General features: G+C 40.4%; 1 protein-coding gene across 4 annotated transcripts in view; it reads right to left on the reverse strand.

Moving 5' to 3' along the window:
- LIMA1 (LIM domain and actin binding 1) overlaps positions 1-20804 on the reverse strand; it is an 83451-nt gene that overhangs the window by 12361 nt on the left and 50286 nt on the right. For 3 of the 4 annotated variants that reach the window (XM_082664950.1, XM_082664951.1, XM_082664952.1), the window contains 5 exons: positions 20193-20657; positions 9169-9253; positions 7896-8044; positions 4932-5039; positions 484-541 (listed from right to left, as the gene is read on the reverse strand). In XM_082664950.1, the coding sequence (XP_082521076.1) occupies positions 484-541; positions 4932-5039; positions 7896-8044; positions 9169-9253; positions 20193-20657 (865 nt within the window). Of the gene's footprint in view, positions 1-483; positions 542-4931; positions 5040-5449; positions 5472-7895; positions 8045-9168; positions 9254-20192; positions 20658-20804 lie in introns of those variants that run through there. The other variant, XM_082664953.1, reaches the window with a different exon arrangement.

Below are 20804 nucleotides of genomic sequence, written 5' to 3' on the forward strand. Positions count from 1 at the left end.
CACAGGAAAATGTCTAGAATCTAGCCAGAGGGAGGATTATAGTATCTATTTAGATAAATAAGAAAAAGATATTTTTTAAAGGTTACTCAAATACCAATTCTTTATTCCTGTTAATGAATAAAGTCCTTCTTGGCCAACCTTCTATTAAAATGAAACTTCAAAATTATAGTTTTTATAGCATTAACCCTGAAAAGGTTTGGTACAAAAGACAGGATAAGTTCAATGAGAGAAGCATCGAAAGTATTCAGCTGGCCACAAGTTAATCATATTTCATTGAATTTAACTTCTCTCTTAGGCATGGGATGTGTGAAGGGTACTCAAGCATCAGTCCTTAAAACCAAGTGAAAGATCTGATCAGCTACATTACTGGATTTAACATGTTACACATTCTCAGCACTGACAGAACTGGGGACCACCCCCGCCAACCAAACAGGGGCTAGAGAACAAGACCCTCTTCCACCAGACCTAAGAGTGAAAGCTTACGGGAATCATCCTCAGCAGGTGCGGAACGGGCTGCCAGACTATTCTCAGATGCAGAAACCTAGAAAAAGAAAGGCGGGGTGGGGGTGGGGTGGGGGGTGTGGGGTGTAGGGGTGGGGGGGGGTGGTGGATTAAGAATCACATTAAAAACAAAAGAGCAAACTGCTATTAATGCCATTAAAACCTGCTGACTCCAGTCAGTCACTGGCTGCCTGGGGGAAATAATGGCCCCCAGAACAGCTGAGCATTTAAACAAGAGGCAGCAAAATGTCTTTTATGAGGATATTAACATGCCTCTCAATTACAGAGTAACGCAAATAACAGACTGCAAGCAACTGCCCAAAGTGTGCATTATCTTCCTTTATAAAAGAAGTTCTAAACCATATCTTTGTACTCTCAAAAAAAAGGCGGGAGCGGGGAGGGTACAAAACAAAACCCTCTATCAGGGAGAGCAAAGCTCCTCACCACAAACCACAACTCGTGTAACTGTAACTCACTCCAAGGCAAGATAAAGTCTTTACATATAGGAACTATTCTTTTATTTTCCTAACTCCTTATTTCCCAAACAAATGCATTCTGCTGAAACAAGCTTGCTGGTACAGAAGACCTTCTGATAGCTATAAAACAAATTTATCTAAAACCAACCTTTGGTATTATCTTCAAGGTTAGTTTCCCTTTTTAGTTCTGGTCTCAAAATGGCAATGTTTAACAAGATGGCAAATCTTACGTATAGGTGATTATTTTCCCCATTTGGCATCAAATTTAAATAAAAGTACTTTCTACCAGCTCTCTCTCCTTTCTACTGGCCCCTAGGCCTTCCTGGTATCTTCCTCCACACTCAAAATCATGAAGGGTCGGGATTTCCCTGGTGGTCCAGTGACTAAGAATCCGCCTTCCGATGCAGAGGATGTGGGTTTGATCCCTGGTCAGGGAACTAAGATCCCACATTCCACAGGGCAACTAAGCCCGTGCAGCCCAACTACTGAGCGTGCGTGCTCTAGAGCCTGCGCGCCGCAACTAAAGAAGCCGACGCGCTGCAACGAATAGACTCCACATGCCACAACAAAGATCCCACGTGCTGCAACTAAGACTCAATGCAGCCAAATAAATAATAAATAAATATTAGGGAAAAAAAAGAAAGAAATGCAGAGAACTTCTAGTGAGGTTATGAGGAAGGAATTCCACCCCCCCCCAAAAAAAATCATGAAGGGTCAAGAGGTGACCCAATGTGCACTCCTCGTGAATATTCTTTCATTCAGATGTCAGGGATTTTATGGGTGATGCTGAGTGTTTATATCAGGATGTCTAATGTACTGAATAAATTTACAATGGAGATTAGGTTGTTGGCTGACTGCAGCGTAGTCATTTTTTTCCCTTTATTCTCTGTTCATTACAGGAGTTGTGACATGGTATAAACCAAACCAGTATAATAACAGTTAACATTTATTAAATGCTTACTATGTTCCAGGTATTGGAATGACCACTTTACATGCGTTATTTCATTTAATGATACGAAATAAATTTTCTGAAAGTTGTGCATGGCCATAAAAAGCTCTTCAATTCTTGCTAAATTAGGAGGTGCACCCATCCCAGGATGTCCTTCTTTCACCTCCAATTTAGTCACCTTGAACCTGCAGGGTAAACTTAATGCCAATCATGACATCATTGCACACGCCCAACCAGATGACTTCACTGCAGGAAGAGCCAGGAAAGAGCATGTGAGATTTTGCTCAAACACTTCATTAAAGAAAAGCACAAATTCATTCACAAGAGGAGAACGGGAAGACAATACCTTGACAAAATATTCTATTTCAGGCAAGTTTACCCTGGCATTAATGTCCTTTTGTAACAAACTGAAGTTCAAATAGTTCTTAGGTATTGGTTAACAAAAGCTAGGCAAAGAGTCAAAAGGAGAGCTGAAGCTCTGAAAAAATTTATGAATTTTAAGGCAGCCAAGGGTTCATGAACCTACAGTATATACTTGAAGACTATGTACTATCTTTATCTCCTCTCTTCCCCACCCACTTCCCAATTTGTGATTCAGCTGCAATGATACCCTTTTAGGCTATAATTAAAATGTTCTGATCCTCCAATTCAGCTCAGAGTTCCAGGTTCAAATCAATACGAAGACAATCAAGAAGGAAACATGAAATTAGATATAGGGACAATCCAAGCATGATTTTCCAGATGATCATTCCTCAAATTATGCTCCAAGGACAGATGGGAGGATTTCAATGCTGGGAATATTTTTTTCTCTTAAATGTCTTTTTTACAGTATATAAGAAAAATTCCAAACATATCACTTATACATAAGATATAATCTCCCACTTAAAAAATGGGAAAACCAGGCAGTCTAATGAGAGAACTCACTTGATACATGACATGTGACATGGAAATAATGCCTGAGCCCACTGTTTCAAGGATGTATGTAATTTGATTATTTTATGATTATGAAACACATTACTGCCATGTAGTTTGTCTTATTATCTCAAAATACATTTGTGATATAGTTTTTTTTTTTTTTTTTTTTTTTTTTGGCGGTACGCGGGCCTCTCAATGTTGTGGCCTCTCTCGTTGCGGAGCACAGGCTCCGGACGCGCAGGCTCCGGACGCGCAGGCTCAGCGGCCATGGCTCACGGGCCCAGCCGCTCCGTGGCATGTGGGATCTTCCCGGACCGGGGCACGAACCTGTGTCCCCTGCATCGGCAGGTGGACTCTCAACCACTGCGCCACCAGGGAAGCCCTGTGATATAGTTTTGTAAAATAAAGCGATTTGATGTTCCTAAATTTTTTCCTGTTCTATTCTTTGAGTCTAATATTGTAGCCATTAATCTGAGACTATTTTTCTGTGTGCCTCCTTTGGTCCAAGTGTGTAGTATATCTCATGAGTTCCTGTTGGTATGCTGTCAATATATCTATTTTAAAGTCTGTTATAATCAAATAAGTTTGAGAACTATTGCTCTTAACCCATTTTAATTATCTCCTCACCTTTTGTAGAATGGCCTCAAGGGTGTTAATATGTGTAACAGAAACAATGACTATACTCCTATTAGTCACTGTAATAGACTTGAAAGCTCTCTCCTCATCTAACTTAACATTTGATTATCATATTGACAGAAAGACCAACGAGACTGGGTAATGGATTGGCAGAGAAAATGATAAATTCACCTGACATATATATTGTTACTTAATCCAACTAAGCCATCCATCTAACCATAAATGTATAAAACCTGATTTGCTTAAAACCTTCCCATGGCTTTCCTCCGACGCAGGACTACAATCATACTCTTAAGGGTTTTTCAAGACCCAACCTGGCCCTCTCCCTCCACCTGTCTCTTGCCATTGCCTACAGGTACTTCATGTTCCAGACAAGTCATCTTGGTTGGGTTCTCTGGTTTCCAAACCTCTGTTGTTTCTCCCTTCTCTTTCTTTACTCAACCGTCCCCTTATTCACTTGGCCTATTTCCACACATCCCTCAAGACTTGGCTCAGATATCACCTTCTTTTTTTTTTACATTTATTTATTTATTTTTGGCTGTGTTGGGTCTTTGTTGTTGCATGCAGGCTTTCTCTAGTTGCAGTGTGCAGGGGCTACTCTTCGTTGCGGTGCGGGGGCTTCTCACAGCGGTGGCTTCTCTTGTTGTAGAGCACAGGCTCTAGGCACACAGGTTTCAATAGTTGTAGTGTGCAGGGGCTCAGTAGTTGTGGCTCGCGAGCTTTAGAGCACAGGCTCAGTAGTTGTGATGCACGGGCTTAGTTTCTCCACAGCATGTGGGATCTTCCCGGACCAGGGCTCAAACCCACGTCCCCTGCATTGGCAGGTGGATTCTTAACCACTGCGCCACCAGGGATGTCCCAGATATCACCTTCTTGAGGAAGTCAGGTTAAGGGTCCTTAGTCCAAGCTTCCAGGGCCCCTCATAGCCCTTTCACGGCACTTGTTATACTGTTTTACAATAGCCAACCTACACTCATCTCCCTCCTACTCTGTTAGCTTTCTTGCAGGTAAAGACCACGTGGAATGGTTTGTTCACATTTAGTTGCTAAGCTCAGCATTGCCTGTGCTTAGCATAGTGCCTAGCTTTCAAAATACTTTGAAGTGAAAGAATGACATTTTCTTACATAAAATGTGTTAAATTAATAATATACAAATAACTTTGAAGATGATATCTCTATTCAAACCAGGTTTTTAAAAATTACTTAAGCTCTAAGTCCTCTGAGCATTTGCTGGGCAAAAGAATTTTCCAGTGAAGGTTCATTATTTGGTCAGCTATAAGTTGCAGAGCTCCCCAATCAAAATTATGTGACCTCCAAAAAAGACAATCTGTCCTGGCAGCTGTTACCAAATTCCCAGACACTCTACAGCCTAGAGTTAGAATCGTTTCTAATTTTAAGCATCTAATTTAGAACACATGCTTCCCTGGCAAATGGACATCAGACTTTCCAACCCACCTTTTCTCCATCCTGATGGGCAATGCAGACCTCAGGACCCGGGGGCACATTCTCCTTTTGCTCCAATTTATGAGTTTTGATTTCACCACCACTAGCTCTCAACTCATTCTACAAAATAAAAATAGTCTGTGAATTAAAAAAAAAAGTCTCACGATTCTCTTCATAGCACATCTATTAAATAAACTTGGAATGTTAAAAAAGAAATTATTTTAAGAGGCTTTAAGTCAAATCAACCCCCTAACTCTCACAAGCAAAACCCATTGACTTGTGAAATGACAAAAGCAGCTTTGTGGACACATACCTCAGAGTTAAATATTTATACAACTAGTCTAAAACTGGATGCTCATTAGAATACAGACACACACACAGACCACCCCCCGCATACAATGTTCTCGTGATTCACTCTTCTAGCAGCAGAGCTTGTGGGAATGCAAAGCTGGTGAGTTTTACCAGAAAAGACCATTCTGGAGCAGGGGAAAGGAGATGCCAAGTGCCAATAATTAAGAAAATATACTGACCATATATATATAAATGCCCGGCCTGGAAAGAGAGACAGCAATGATGTATACATATAAAAATTGAAATTACACTTAATGATACCATAAAACAGCCTTTCTTTGTGAGACTTTCAAAGACATGTTTTTAGCATAAAATTCATTCAGTATACTAAAGACATACCTTATTTTACTTCTCATAATAGAGCTTCAACATAAAAAAACAGGCATAAGGAATCAGAAGGAGTAAGTGTAAACATATTTGTTTTCCTTGCAAAGAACACTTGGGGCAAAATATTAAAATTGACTTTATTACTAGATCCATAATCAGTACAGAGGTAGATGAATGCGGACATTTCCTACCTTTAGTCTGCTAGTTATCTACTACCCTTCTGTTCTCTGTGACTCCTTTAGGCATGGGGAGAAAAAGAGCGATTTATGGCCACAAGGCCAACGAAGGGAGTGTGAGTGCAACTGACTCAGGTGTGGAATTCCAGGTTGAGCCCTACAGCTCTGGAGGTGCGTCTATGAGGAGGAGCTGGCAGCCAGCACTACAGAAACCAACAGTACAAGAGCCCAAAACTCATTTGTGACCCCATCTCAAAGCCCAGCCTCCGGAATCATTGCCAGAGAGAGTGCGCCTTGCTACAACCATGCTCTGTAAGAGGCCTGAGAAATTCTTTGGGGATGAGATAAAACGTGCTTTTTATAAGAATTCCTTAAGACTTCTCAACTCTTAAAATTTACAGAGCAGGCGAACCGCAATGCAGAAACTCTTATTTAGGAGTTAAAAAAACAAAGTCACTGAACAGGTTTTTCCACTTAGGGAGTCACCTGGTAAGAATGTTTATAGCAGGAGGGCACTGAGAAGCAGCAAAATCCTGTAACAGAGGGAATTAAGCTCCACAGATCATCTGTTTGCTGTATCTCCTGACCTGCCTTTTAAGAGAAGTCTAAATTTGCTGATTTTTCACACTCCCAGTGAATAACAAGCCTGTGATGTTCCACTTCGCTACTGATTTACACACAATATCTCTTCTTAAATCGATACTGAAAAATCAAGATGAGATTACTCACTGCCTAGAGACTTAGTCCACCAATAAACACTATTGGAAAATGCATACTTCATAAGGTGGGGGAAAGAAGGCTCAGCTCCTGGAATACACACTGTGATTTCTAACAGGCACTAGTTCAGCCTGCCAAATAAAAGTGAATACTGTTCTTCCAATTTTATTAAAAAATAACAATCAAGAGATTAATAATTTGTCATTTGAAATCTTAGAAGGAACAACTGTTTGAAAGATATATATGTATGTGTACATGTGTATATATGTGTGTGTACTTATGAATAAATGGCATTTAAAAGGCAACTTCAAATAAACAGTTCAGGGCTTCCCTGGTGGCACAGTGGTTGAGAGTCTGCCTGCCGATGCAGGGGACGCGGGTTCGTGCCCCGGTCCGGGAGGATCCCACATGCTGTGGAGCGCCTGGGCCCGTGAGCCATGGCCGCTGAGCCTGCGCGTCCGGAGCCTGTGCTCCGCAACGGGAGAGGCCCGCGTACCACAAAAAATAAAAATAAAAAAAATAAACAGTTCAGTTGTGTCCTCCTGCCAGTTAAGCCTAGGAAAGTATAAAGTGGAAAGACCCTCCATGCTACTTAGAATACATTTTTGTGCTTACTGAGTATGTCATCTTCCTGTCATTTCTCCCCCTTTTTCCTATCCACTATTCTATTTGTTTAGAAAATTATTACATCATAAGAAGTGAAGATTAAGTAGACCCTATGTTGTATGATTTCATTTACATGAAATGTCCAGAACAGGAAAATCCATAAAGACAGAAAGCCCCTGGGTTGCCAGGGGATGAGGGAAGTGGGGAATTGGGAATCACTGCACAGGTATGGGTTTCTTTTTTTGGGGTGATGGAAAATTTCTGGAATTAGACAGTGGTGATGATTGCACAACCTTGTGAATATATTAAAAATCACTGAATTGCATATTTAAAAATGGTGATTTTTATGTCAGGTGAATTATATATCAATAAAAATTGCAAAAAACACCCCATCCCACATTAATGTTGAATATATTCAATATTTCTCTCCAGTATTCTCCCTTTCTTCTCTCAAAAACAAAAATAAGTGTATATGTTAAAACTAATAAAATACTATCAATACTTCTTTAACAACAAGATTAAGTAAAAGCAACAGGAAAATTCTCATTGACATTACTGGATGGTAACATCACACAAAAAAATGAGTGGGGTGGGAATGAGGCCTAGGAAAGCAAAGTCAGGATTAGAACATGGTGAGGATTATGAATGAAGCTAGGGTAGGATTTATGTGAAGAGAGAATGGCTGGGGACCAGTAAGGAGCCAAGGCTCACAGGTCAGGGTCTGGAAGACACTTTTAGTTCCCGTGCTCAGTGACCATTTGCTGGATGAGTGAACGAATGAATGATGCTGAACACATACTGTATAGTTGGTGGAACTGCTTTGTTTGGACACAGCTGCCTGGTACTTGGCCATTCGATCCTTTATGGAGGTTTCTGACAGGCGTGGGAACTCCAGATTTCGCCTACTCTCGCTTTTCTCTGAGTTGAATGATGAAGGTGACAACTGACCTGCAAGCATTGCAAACAATGTGCTTTATTAGAAGATAAAATGTGATTTGAACGATCTCAAGATTCTAAATTTTGGGCTATTGTAATCTAATATAATCAACCTCTTCTATTAAGAATACAAAGAAGGGGGACTTCCCTGGTGGTGCAGTGGTTAAGAATCAGCCTGCCAATGCAGGGGACACAGGTTCAAGCCCTGGTCTGGGAAGATCCCACATGCCGCGAAGAAACTAAGCCTGTGCGCCACAACTACTGAGCCTGCGCTCTAGAGCCCGTGAGCCACAACTACTGAGCCCACGTGCCACAACTACTGAAGCCCATGCGCCTAGAGCCTGTGCTCTGCAACAAGAGAAGCCAATGCAATGAGAAGCCCGCACACTGCCACGAAGAGTAGCCCCTGCTTGCCCCAACTAGAGAAAGCCCATGCAGGGACGAAGACCCAATGCAGCCAGAAAATAAATATAATTAATTAATTAATTAATTTAAAAAAAGAATACAAAGAAGGAAATCAGGATTATAACTGTCACTTACAAGGTAACATTCACTTACTTTCCCAACATTAAAAGGAGAACCCTTACCATCACTGAGTGTTATATATTTTGAAATTTTTGTTCATTTAACATGTGAAAAAATTAGATGGCCATGCCATTTTAATTTGCATTTCTTTGATTCCTAGGAGGCTGATGGTTTTCCTATATTAATTGATTTTATTTTCTTTTGTGAAGTGCTTGTATATGCCCCCTTTAAAACATAATAATTCTGCTCTCAAGGTGTTATGTTAGCATCAGTAATACAGGATAACCAATCCTGACAGGGGATAATGTCCATCCATGGGAGCCCTCAAGCCCCAGATGACCATGGAGCCAAAACTGTCGGTAACAGTACTTCCCTTATAATCCTGCAAAGTTACCCTTTGGTTAACACAGGTTACTGTTGATAAAGTTGGATTAAAAATACAGAGAAGCTATTTGGAAAAAGCAATGAGATTTGGGAATGGCTTGTATCTAGCAGCCTTTCTTTTCATTCGTACCACTCTTCCTTTAAAAGCATCAGCTTCGAGGTCAAAAGGTATTGTTACTAATGAGTACTTCCTAGAAAATTTCCCACACATGGAACTCTCTGCTTACCTGGGCCTATTTCCAAGTCATCCAGAGAATAGCTGTTTTCAGAGATCTTTCTTCCACCTGCGCTTCGGCTTTGGGCCCGAAGAATCTGTTTGGAAGACAAAACCCAGCAATAAGCTTTGCAGTGAGGATGGGAAATCTTGATGCAATGTTCAAAAAGGAGGCCTGCAAATCTCCTTTATAAATAATATCCAGTAGAGATTAGATTTTATATTAGTTTTTTTTTTTTTTTTTTTTTTTGCCGTACGCGGGCCTCTCACCGCTGTGGCCTCTCCCGCTGCGGAACACAGGCTCTGGATGCGCAGGCCCAGCGGCCATGGGCCACGGGCCCAGCCGCTCCGCGGCATGTGGGATCTTCCCGGACCGGGGCACGAACCCGTGTCCCCTGCATCGGCAGGCGGACGCCCAACCACTGCACCACCAGGGAAGCCCGTTTATATTAGTTTTTATATACAACAGAGTGTGTTTTTAGTATTATAAATATCAAGCACTACATAGTCACAGGTGCCCAGGGGAAAATAAGTAACTCTATACAGGTAATGCTTTCTGTGAAATATCACTGCCTAACCACCTTAACCAGAAAGCCTCAGAATTTAACAATCATTGGAGCAGAATCCTCATGTCCCAGATGAAAATGATGTCTCTCCAAACTGCCAAGTCCTGATGGCAGTATCTTCTGTTGGCCTTCTCCATCCCATTTTATCCCTGCTGTTGCTGCCTGGTTCATGTCTTCATCATCTTTTCCCTGGACTACTACATTACCTTTCTTTTCTTTTCTTTTTTTAAAGGAACATTTATTTATTTATTTATTGGCTGTATTGGGTCTTTGTTGCTGCACACGGGCTTTCTCTACTTGTGGTGAGCAGGGCTACTCTTCATTGCGGTGCACGGGCTTCTCACTGGGGTGTCTTCTCGCTGCGAAGCACAGGCTCTAGGTGCGCGGGCTTCAGTAGTTGTGGCTCATGGGCTCTAGAGCGCAGGCTCAGTAGTTGTGACACATGGGCTTAGTTGCTCCGCGGCATGTGGGATCTTCCTGGACCAGGGATCAAACCCGTGTCCCCTATGTTGGCAGGTGGATTCTTAACCATTGCACCACCAGGGAAGTCCTTGCATTACCTTTCTAATTGGTTCTTCCGCCTTCCAATCAAGGCTCTATGATACTGCCATTATCCCAAGTAAAACAAAAAAATTATCCCCAAATATAAATCTATGTTACTTGACTTCCCAGGTGCACAGTGGTTAAGAATCCGCCTGCCATTGCAGGGGACACGGGTTCAAGCCCTGGTCCGGGAAGATCCCACATGCCGTGGAACAACTAGGCCCATGCACCACAACTGCTGAGCCTGTGCTTTGGAGCCCGCGTGCCACAACTACTGAAGCCCACGTGCTTAGAGCCCGTGCTCCGCAAGAAGAGAAGCCACCGCAATGAGAAACCTGTGCACTGCAATGAAGAGTAGCCCCCACTCGACGCAACTAGAGAAAGCCCGCTCGTAGCAACAAAGACCCAATGCAGCCAAAAATAAATAAATAAATAAAATTTAAAAAAATCTATGTTACTCTCTTGTTCAAAATTCTTTAAGGATTCCTAATCACTCCTTGAATTAAATCTAAAGTGCTTAGTATGTCACAAAAGGCCAGTTCTAGATCTGGTCCCTTCCTACCCTCTCTGGGTATTCTCTTCCTCACCGCTTACCCTCCAGGAAAAGCAAACCACTGGGAGGTCCATGATATTGTAATTGAGTTCCCTCTACCTGGGTTACTCTTTTATCCTTCTATGTCTAACAGTGCCTGTTCCTTCAAGACTCAGTGTAAGCTAAGCAACAGTCCCTCTGCATCTGCCCTACCTCTCTTCCATAAATCTAAGTAGCCCTTTCTCTGTTCTCAAGGACCTGGCCACACTTCCATTACAATGCTTAACAAATTGTTGCGCATCCCTCTACTGGACTGGAATCTTAGTTTACTGAGGGCAGAGACCATGCTTTTATTTTTTTAATTAATTAATTTTTGGCTATGTTGGGTCTTTGTTGCTGCGTGTGGGCTTTCTCTAGTTGCTGCGAATGGGGGGTACTCTTGGCTGTGGTGCGCAGGCTTCTCATTGCAGTGGCTTCTCTTGTTGCTGAGCACAGGCTCTAGGTACGCGGGCTTCAGTAGTTGTGGCACGTGGGCTCAGTAGTTATGGCTCACGGGCTCTAGAGCTCAGGCTCAGTAGGTGTGGCGCACGAACTTAGTTGCTCCGCGGCACATGGGATCTTCCTGGACCAGGGCTCGAACCAGTGTCTTCTGCATTGGCAGGTGGATTCCTAACCACTGCGCTATCAGGGAAGTCCTATTTTTTATTTTTTAAATAGAAAAGTGGAAGGTACAGATTTATTTAATAAAAAAATGATTCCCGTAAATGACTACATTTGTATCTCTCAAATTTAGGGTAGATCTCTAATGAAAGTTCCAAATTCTAATTTTACGACTAGAAAAGTAACTGAAGAAAGCCACTTAGTAAGTATCAGAGGATGTTCCCAGACATAAAACACAGACAGTATGTCATGTTTATTCAGCTTGCCATGAGAGCCTTCAAGCAGATCCTATCATTGAAATCTCAGTTTATTTCCAGATAACTTAACGTGGAAAAGATGTGTGAAATCCAGTATGACAGGAGACAAGAGTAAAAAAGATTTAGCTCCCTTTTGAATTCAACATTAATAAATAATTATTAAACCTTTAAGTTCAATGGACTAATCAACCAACAATAAAATTTAAGACAGTGAACTATCCCTTTTTCAAGTCCTCCCCACGCCCCCGCCCCCCAGCCCTCTCTCTCTCTCCTTGGAGATAGAAAATATGCCACTTCAGAAATCAGAGCCAAGGATTTGGTTTGCTTGTACCCTACCAAAAAGAATACAGTTTCTAGCAAATTCGATATATATTTAATGTACTGCATCTCCAGTCATCTTTGCTATTTACATTATTGGTTGAATCTATTTACAGAAAAAAAAAAAACTAAAAGAAGCTGTAGCAACTCTAACCTTGCCACATCATACTCGGGTCAGCTGCACCAACATCAGTCACATCCACATGACTCCTATGATGCAACACATTTTTGCTCTGGGAACAGCCTACCATTTGGAAATGAAGATTATCAGCCAAAGTGAAAAGATAAGTTTGGCAGAATACCCTCCATCCACATTTTTCTGTTTTTAAAACATTTCTCATTTGCAGATAGTTAAAGGAAATTCCAAAGATTTATTCCAAACGCTGCTGCACTGTAAAAAGATCATTATAAAAACTAAAATTTTCAGGGCTCAAAAAGGGAGAAAGCCTGGAAATATACTTTTTTTTAAAAAACCAAAAGGGAATGGGTTCTGCAGTCTTAACACTGGAGCAATATTTCAAATATTTACATTCTGTCAAAGGTAAATTTCAAGCATAATTCCGAGAGTATGTGTTACATGTTGCAACCTGCTAGGAGTTTAGTTTTCTGTTTGTGCTTGAAGTTCCTACACTGGTGTTATTGAGAGCAAGACCATTTAGAACCAGAACACATGCCCTGCAAGGTTCTTTGGTTTTAGATGCATAAAATTTCCCATCTTTACTAGCTTTTTATTTAAATCTTTGGGTTAAATAGCCATTTCCCCCCCCCCCAAAGAATTCATGAGGGTTCAATACTCTGAATTATTTTCTTTCAACTATTAAAAAAGTGAATCTGCAAAGTCTTTTGGTCTTAGAGAAAAACAGAAAAACGTCTCTGGAAATCACAGCTATACTGACACTGGTTCTGAGGAGGAATACAGCTCGGAGATTAGATGGCTTTTAATGAGCTCCCGGGTGAAGCACTATGCATTTCTTTTAATACCTTTCCACCTCCAAACCACTCAAATATAAAGAATGACAAGATCCCAGTATACTTGAAATGAACACAATACTGTAAAGCAACTATACTTCAAAAAAAAAAAAAAAACCCCAAGATCTCAAATTCATTTACTATTCATTTTTGATCCTCATTTTACAAGTGGTAATCTGAGGTTCAGGAAAAAGGTGGGGTTTCCTCCAATATTTCTCAAGGAAAGTAAAGGAGCACAAAAAGAAAAGAAAAGAAAAGAAAAAACCAAACACCAGGAATTCTGATACTGAAATACTCTTCTGTAACACATTTTTATTACATTTCAATCTTTTTTATTCAGATGCCTGAGGCAGCCTTAATCATCATAATCTGTTAAGAGAGAAAAGATAAGACACTTTAAGACTTTCTGGAATTTCCTAAGGCTTGGCCTCACCCCACCCCACAAGTCCTCCTTCCTGTCAGCTGACTGCAGCAACTCTCATTAGTGTGACCACCCCTTAAATATTTTCATTGAATCCATAAACCAAATGCATCAACATTTACTGGTAAGAAAATAATAGTCTGGGGCTTTTAGCCAGTAGTCTGTAGAATTTCTTTTCTCTGCAAAGTTTTCTTTAAGAAATAAAGTAATTTAGGTCCCAAATGTCAAGTAAAAAGCAGGATTTCCTGTCCTGTGTATGCTTATTTTCAGGAAAAATTCTCTTTAAAAGTTGATTCTCAACACTTTAATTTACTGAGAGCCATTTCCTTCAACCATTCAACTTTGACCTTCCTTCAGACTCTCTCATCCCTCCAAAGTCAAGCGTGGAGGAAGAATGACTTTTAGGGAAAAATGGGACTTTGCTGAACTATGCATGGAGATCATATGGTGTAGATAAAATCTGGCCTTAATTTCTCAAAATACTGAGAGAGAAACATTTCCTTCTCCAGGGACCCTCGCAGAAAAAATACAGCTCATTTAAGTACAAAATACACACAGAAGGAGCACTTATCTCCAGGCAGGGGGATTTCTCTCTCTCTCTCTCTCCATATGTATGTGTGTGTGTATATATATATACACATACATATATGTATAAATAAATATATATATATATATATTTTTTTTTTGGTTGCACTGCGCGGCTTGCGGGATCTCAGTTCCCCAACCAGACTGAACCCGCGCATGGCAGAGAAAACCCCCCGAATCCTAATCCCCCCGATCACCAGGGAACTCCCATATTTTGTATTTCTAAGTGTTCTATAAAAATTATGTATTACTCTTACAATTAGGAAGAAAAGAAAGGAAGGAGAGGTAATACTTCATATTTTTAAATTAATATAAATAGATAAGAATGATAAAACCAAATGCTGATGAGGAACTGCTGGGGAATTAAATATGCCCTTAGATTGTGCTAGCAGTGTTACAGAATTATGTCTTTTGACCACGGTAACATCATTCAGTAATATAGCCCCCCCATAACTAAAAATAAAACGTTTCTGCCAAGATGCTTAGAGCTTTTTTATTAGGCTGGAAGAGAATCTAATTACTGGGGAATGATTAAAAAGTATAATGGGGCTTCCCTGGTGGCGCGGTGGTTGAGAGTCAGCCTGCCGATGCAGGGGACGCGGGTTCGTGCCCCGGTCCGGGAAGATCCCACATGCCACGGAGCGGCTGGGCTCGTGAGCCATGGCCGCTGAGCCTGCGTGTCCGGAGCCTGTGCTCCGCGGCTGGAGAGGCCACGGTGGTGAGAGGCCCGTGTACCGCAAAAGAAAGAAAGTATAATGAAGTAACATATTGCCATAAAAGGATAACTACATGAACTAGGAAGATACAAAGGAAGGTCTATATAAAAAAGACCAAACCAAAGATAAAGCACACAAAACAGTGAGCACACAGTACCTAAAACCATGTAAAATCTAGTTATGCAACGATAAGGATACCATTGTGCACAACTGATAAAGGTTACTCTTTTTTCCAGGCTTACTTGGCCTTTTCTGGTTTACTGTGGTGTGTGTGTGTGTGTGTGTGTGTGTGTGTGTGTGTGTGTGTGTGTGTGTGTGTGTGTGTGTGTGTGTGTGTGTGTGTGTGTGTGTGTGTGTGTGTGTGATTGTTCAGATGACTAATTTATATAAGAAAAACAAACCTCCCAAACTCACAAGCTTCTAACTCAAGAGTTTCAGTACAAATCTCTTGCATTCCAGTGTATTCTCTTCATTGCCCTGATGTTTTTTACTCAGTAAAAAGACTATAAAACGTAGGAAGAGGACAGATACAAAGCTAAAGTCTTTGAGAAGACAGCTGTTAATATGTTTTAATTCTTTCCTGGTTTCCTTAGATTTCAAAAATACGTAAGGCCAGATGTTTTTATCTAATGAATAGCTATTATAATATCCATGAAGATAGTGCTTATGGTAGAAGGGGTACTACGCAATTTCAGTTCTTGTTCTGATATTAATTAGCCACATGACATCGGGCATATCAGTTAATTTCTCTGACGTCAGCTGTTTCCATCTGTAAAATAGGGATTTTAATATCCTGCGAACAATGAGCTGAATTAAATAACATTTTACAATCACTTATAGTTCTAGGATTTCTGTCAACGATCTTGATAGGGATTTCTCACTCATTGTAACTCCTTAATGAATTAGAAGGCTAAAGGAAATGACTAATCAATTTATCTGGATACACACCTATGTTGTTTAATCCAGGAGTGAGTCCAGTAGCAGAAAGAAAAGGTGATTTTGTGGGGCAAATGATGTCTTTCTGGCCCCTACGAACTCTAATGTAGCCAACCAATGCTTAGAGAATATTCCAGTCTCCTGATATTACTTTTCAACATATTTTATTTTAATGGAACCGGATAGAAACCAGTAAGTAGTTAACTGGCATGAAAATAAGCAGAAAAGAGATGACTGGTCTCTAACTGACATATCAAAGACAGCCATTTAGGGCAACAAACAGAAAGATCACGATTCCCTGACTGGCATCTTTATATCTGGATCCATTATTGTCTTACCACAAAAGACCAAAGGTTTACTCAGAGTTACTAACTAGGTAAATAAAACTTAATTTATATGAGTAGGAGGTCTTTACAAGAAATGTACCGCTAACACAGAGGTCAAAATAACACTGAGAACTTAAGAGTTCATCAACAGATGAATGGATAAAAAAGATGTGGTGTATATATATATATATATATGTATAGGTTTAATCCTGACCCAAGAGAAAGACAATACTTTAAATAGGTGATGAAGGTAGAAATACACCTTCCAAATATTTGGTCTGTATTCTCCTTTCCAAGGATTTGTGTGAACCAGATAAGTTAGGAACCAAACAGAAAGAATTGAGACTTAAGGAGCCTGTCCCTACATTGTTTGGTGATTTGAATAACTGCATCAAGGCCTTTGAAGATTATGGATTCAAATGTCAACATGATGATAACTGAATATTGGTTATAACTGCTTGACCAGTTTTCTCATAAAAGAATGCCCGGAATAGTTACTCTGGCTACGTAAAACCCAGATCAACATACACATGGAGCTAGGGATGCTAAGCCACATGCAATGTATGTCACTGGGGGGTGGGAGGGGGGCTTCTTTTTCCTCATAACTTATAGGTTACATTCATCCATCCACTGCTCATTTGCTCATAGGAATTAGAAGTATCATGTTCGACTAAAACATCTGACCAGAATAACCTATCTATTCACCAAAGGTAGAGGATAAGTGAGGAACAGCCTTTAATCAGTTCTCATTATTTATAAGTTATTTGAGTTCTAAGCTTCTTTTCTCCTTTTTACTAAATAAACACTATGAGCCAAGTCATTGTGCTGACCACTGGGAGATAAAAGCATCATTACTTTGAAAGAATTATAGACTGGGGAGTGTACAAATTCATACATGACTATTAAAGAAAGCATGATATAAGTGACCAAAGAGAAGTAAAAAGAAAATTCTACAGGAGGGTGAAGGTAATTTCATCTGGGAAAAAACTGAGGTAGGTCTCACAGTCTTCCTAGACCTTGAGGAGTAAGATTTCAAGAGGTAGAAATTAGGGGAAAGATATGACTGATTTAAAATGAGGAATAATCCAGGGTTTGAGTATAAGATTGGCTATGAGACTGGAAAGGTAGGTTGAGCTCAGACTGTAGAAGACCCAAATATTAAATATGGATTAATTCTGAGACATCCAAAGTTTCTGATCAAGGGAATAACGTAATTTACAACTATGCTTAGAAAAATAAATAGCAACAGTGTGGAGGATGGAAGGGAAGAAAAAAATGAGAGGCTAATAGGAAAGGTTGCAGCAATACCACAAGGCAAGATGTAATAAGGCTAAACCATAGAAGTAAATGTGGGACCTCTTGGAGAGAATGGCCCATACTTGAGAGATGTGTAGACTTATGTAGATGGCTTAGTAAGTGACTGACTGAGAAGAGGCAGGCACAGAGAAGAACTGATCCCAAGCTTTACAGACCAGGAGATGTGGTGAATGGTGATGCACTAAGGGACACCAGGGGTAGCGCGGGTTTTGGTTGGAAAGATAATGGATTCTTTTTTAGCCTTCTTGAATTTGAGTGCTTAAGGGATATTCACAAAGAGATGTGTGATCCGGCAGGCAACCACAAAATTGGGGCTGAAGCTTGGGTTAAGAATTCAAGATTAGAATCTAGTTTTGGGATAAGTCTCTTGGAGTCCTGGAAGGAGATGAGACTACACAGGGAGGGAGAAAAAAACAGGACTGCAGAGAAGAGATCAGGAAGAAAAGTGGACAAGAACAGAAACCATCTCAGACAAAAGGGAGCAAGAGAGACTAAGAAAAGTAGAACTCAAGCCAATTAACTTGGCCTCCTGTAAATAACTCTGATAAAAAGATTTAGGAGATAAAAGATTTAGATCATGCATTTCCATTATCTATGTGCTCCCTGACCCTGCTCAGCTAGTTAGTTGAGATTTAGTCCAGTTCTTTAAAATTCTATTATGGAGACAAAGATTCACATGATTTGTACCTAATATATGCATTTGTCTCACAGAAGTACTAAATTTTTAGCTCTGAGGTAATCATTCTTACTTGTATACTCTTGCTCCGAAAAGGACTGCTAGTGTCTCCACCATATTTCTCAGAGCTTCCTTCCAAAGATCCAATTATGTAACTTCCTGATTAAAGCCTTATCCATATTAAAGCTGAAATTATGATAACAATAACCATAACCTAGTTTCAAACTGATTAGTTATTCATTAAACTAAGGTAGACAAAACTTTTTTTTAAACAGTTTTACTGAAATACTAGACAAACATTTTTAAAGTAATCTAGACTGTTTCCAACATGGGTAATGATGCTTATTTAGAAGCAGCTATAAAACCAAGGGCAGTTGTGTTTTACATTCCCTAAGCAGTCCATTAAACGACAAATGACTATTTAATCAGGAAGTTTAAAAAGTACCTCCACCCAAAAAAAAAGCCCAGGTCAATCTTAGAACCCCTCCATCTTCTTAGACCGTTAGCAATCAGGCTGAGTGCCAGTCTGAGCTGGTAGGACCTTTCTTTATACGAGAATTTTTTTCTCTGCTTTGACCAGCCACAAAGAGACAGGCTTATTCTGGCCCATCTTTCACTAGACATTTACAAGAAAAAAGTCTCTCACCAGATCCTTACACATAATCAGCATTTTGTTTGCTGCAGTCCCAATCATTTCCTACCTTGGGCCAGTTTTGACATGTACCAGCCTTTTGCACTGAATCGACATTGTGTGTGCTGCCATGACATCAGCCATCCTGCCCCTAACAGGGTCTGAGAGGAGGAGACTTACAATGGTGCTTTGACTCACAACAAAGACCCTTCCTCTCTATTTAGGATTTCTGACATTTTTTCCCTCCATTTAAAATTCTTCTTCCCATTTAAATTTTTTAAAGTTTTTTTTTTTTATTTTTATTAAGACCATAAAGGGGAAAGAGGGAGTTGGCAGGCCTAGAGGACTCAAAATTGAGAGAGATGAGAGTTTAAGAAAAGTCATAAAATGCTTTGTGGTTACATCTCTTGCCAACTGGTTTCAGTGTTAAAACAGAGTAAAAACTCATGCAGAGAAAAGGGTTCTAGCTTTGCAAATCTTTAAAAATTCTTTCTATTGATACATCCTCAAACAGATGATCGCTGAACACTAAAGAATTTTTCCAGGTAGAAAAGTAACAGGCACCGCAAGATACAAGATGAGATGGCTACATCACATCAAACATAACTGAGGATTCTAGGATAAGTTATCTAATTTTTACCTCAGAAGAAATGCTTCATACCATTACTTCACAAATGTAGAAATTTGGGCCAATACTTAGCTGAAAAAAATCTGCTTTCCCATCTAAACGGAATCTAGAGTAAATGAGGGCTTTGCTCCCCATCAGATCTGTTTATTTCATTATAATGACTGTTGTAACAAACCAACCCCATGTACAAAGCCAGATATGCAGGAAAGTATGAGAAAACTGGAAAAATTTACCAGCTCTGCGGCCCCTGGATTGTGTTATAAGTCACCAGCATATGTAACTCATTTTCTAGTTAAGTAATTCCCTCTGGGGACCTGGTCTGCACTCCACATGAAGGATCAAGTTTCATTAGCAGTTGTAGGAAAATGCAACCCTCTGTATTTGCAAGTCAAAACTCCTGAAGGCTACGGCTAGTCTGGCTATCTTCATTGATTTTTCCTGGGATAGGATTTTAGCTGATAGAAAACATTTGTTGGAAGGCACAGATGAGGAAGTTGAGAAGAGAAAGGATTCAGCTAGCAAGGAGACAACTAAACCTCAGTCTTAATGTTAAACTCTGGCCTTAACACTCAGCCTGCAGCTGTGTCCAGGCAGAGAGCGATTCAGCAGTAATTCCACCCCCCCAAAGCTACAAATGACAAAAGGCACAGGAAGACAAATTAAAAGGGCAAGCATACAAAAACACATAACCCAATCAGCATCAAACTCTTCATTTCTCGATATTGACCTGAATCCCAGTGTGCACTTGATTTCACGTGAAATTGGGTCACACTCACAAATCTTAGCATCTCTGTAAATAATTCATTTGAGACTTTTTATTAACTACTCGTCTAACTTGAATCGAAAAACATACTGACCACATACTCACCATTACACAAACCGTCTAGACTAGAAAAACAGCTTTGTTTAGCTACTTGAATTGGCTTTTTCAAGCTTTAAACCCACCCAGTCCTTACCTTGGTTTGAGTTGGTTCACCTTTCTCAAACATCATCTTAAGCCTGTTCAGCGGAACATTGTATTTCTCTATTTTGTTTGCAGCTTCTGCATTTTCACTTATTTCGGGTTTTCCTACTTCATGCCTGGATTCTCCCAGACAATTTTCCATTTTTTTACTTTCTGCTGATTGGTCTTTAAGATGCTCACTGTCCTCGATGCGGGGGTACGGATACTGAATAAGAGCTTCAGGAGGCGATTTGATTCTAGGTCTGGGGTGGACTCGTTCCTCTTGGTCAGCCTCGACCCCAGAGGCAGAGCTGTTTGCCACTTCAGCGGGAGGAGGGTCGCCTCTATGCCTGACCTCGGTGCTGCTGTTTCGCACGGAGTCTGGGAGAGAGTCTGCTCCCAGCACTGGGTTCTCCCACTTCTTCTTTAACACGGTCAGGTTCCCCCTTCTAAAGTGCTGGGGGAGATTTTCAGTGTTCTAGAAGAACAAAAAGTGAATGCCAGTTATAACATGCCTGCTGAAACATTCAAACATGCTGTTCTTTGTAAAATGAAAGTTAAAACTCCAAGCTGCTCCCGGTCCACTGTCGTTTCAGACAGCTGTGAACAGTTACAGCCCTGCCAC

Source organism: Grampus griseus (genome assembly GCF_964374135.1).
Source record: "Grampus griseus genome assembly, chromosome: 11".
NCBI classification, from domain to species: domain Eukaryota; kingdom Metazoa; phylum Chordata; class Mammalia; order Artiodactyla; family Delphinidae; genus Grampus; species Grampus griseus.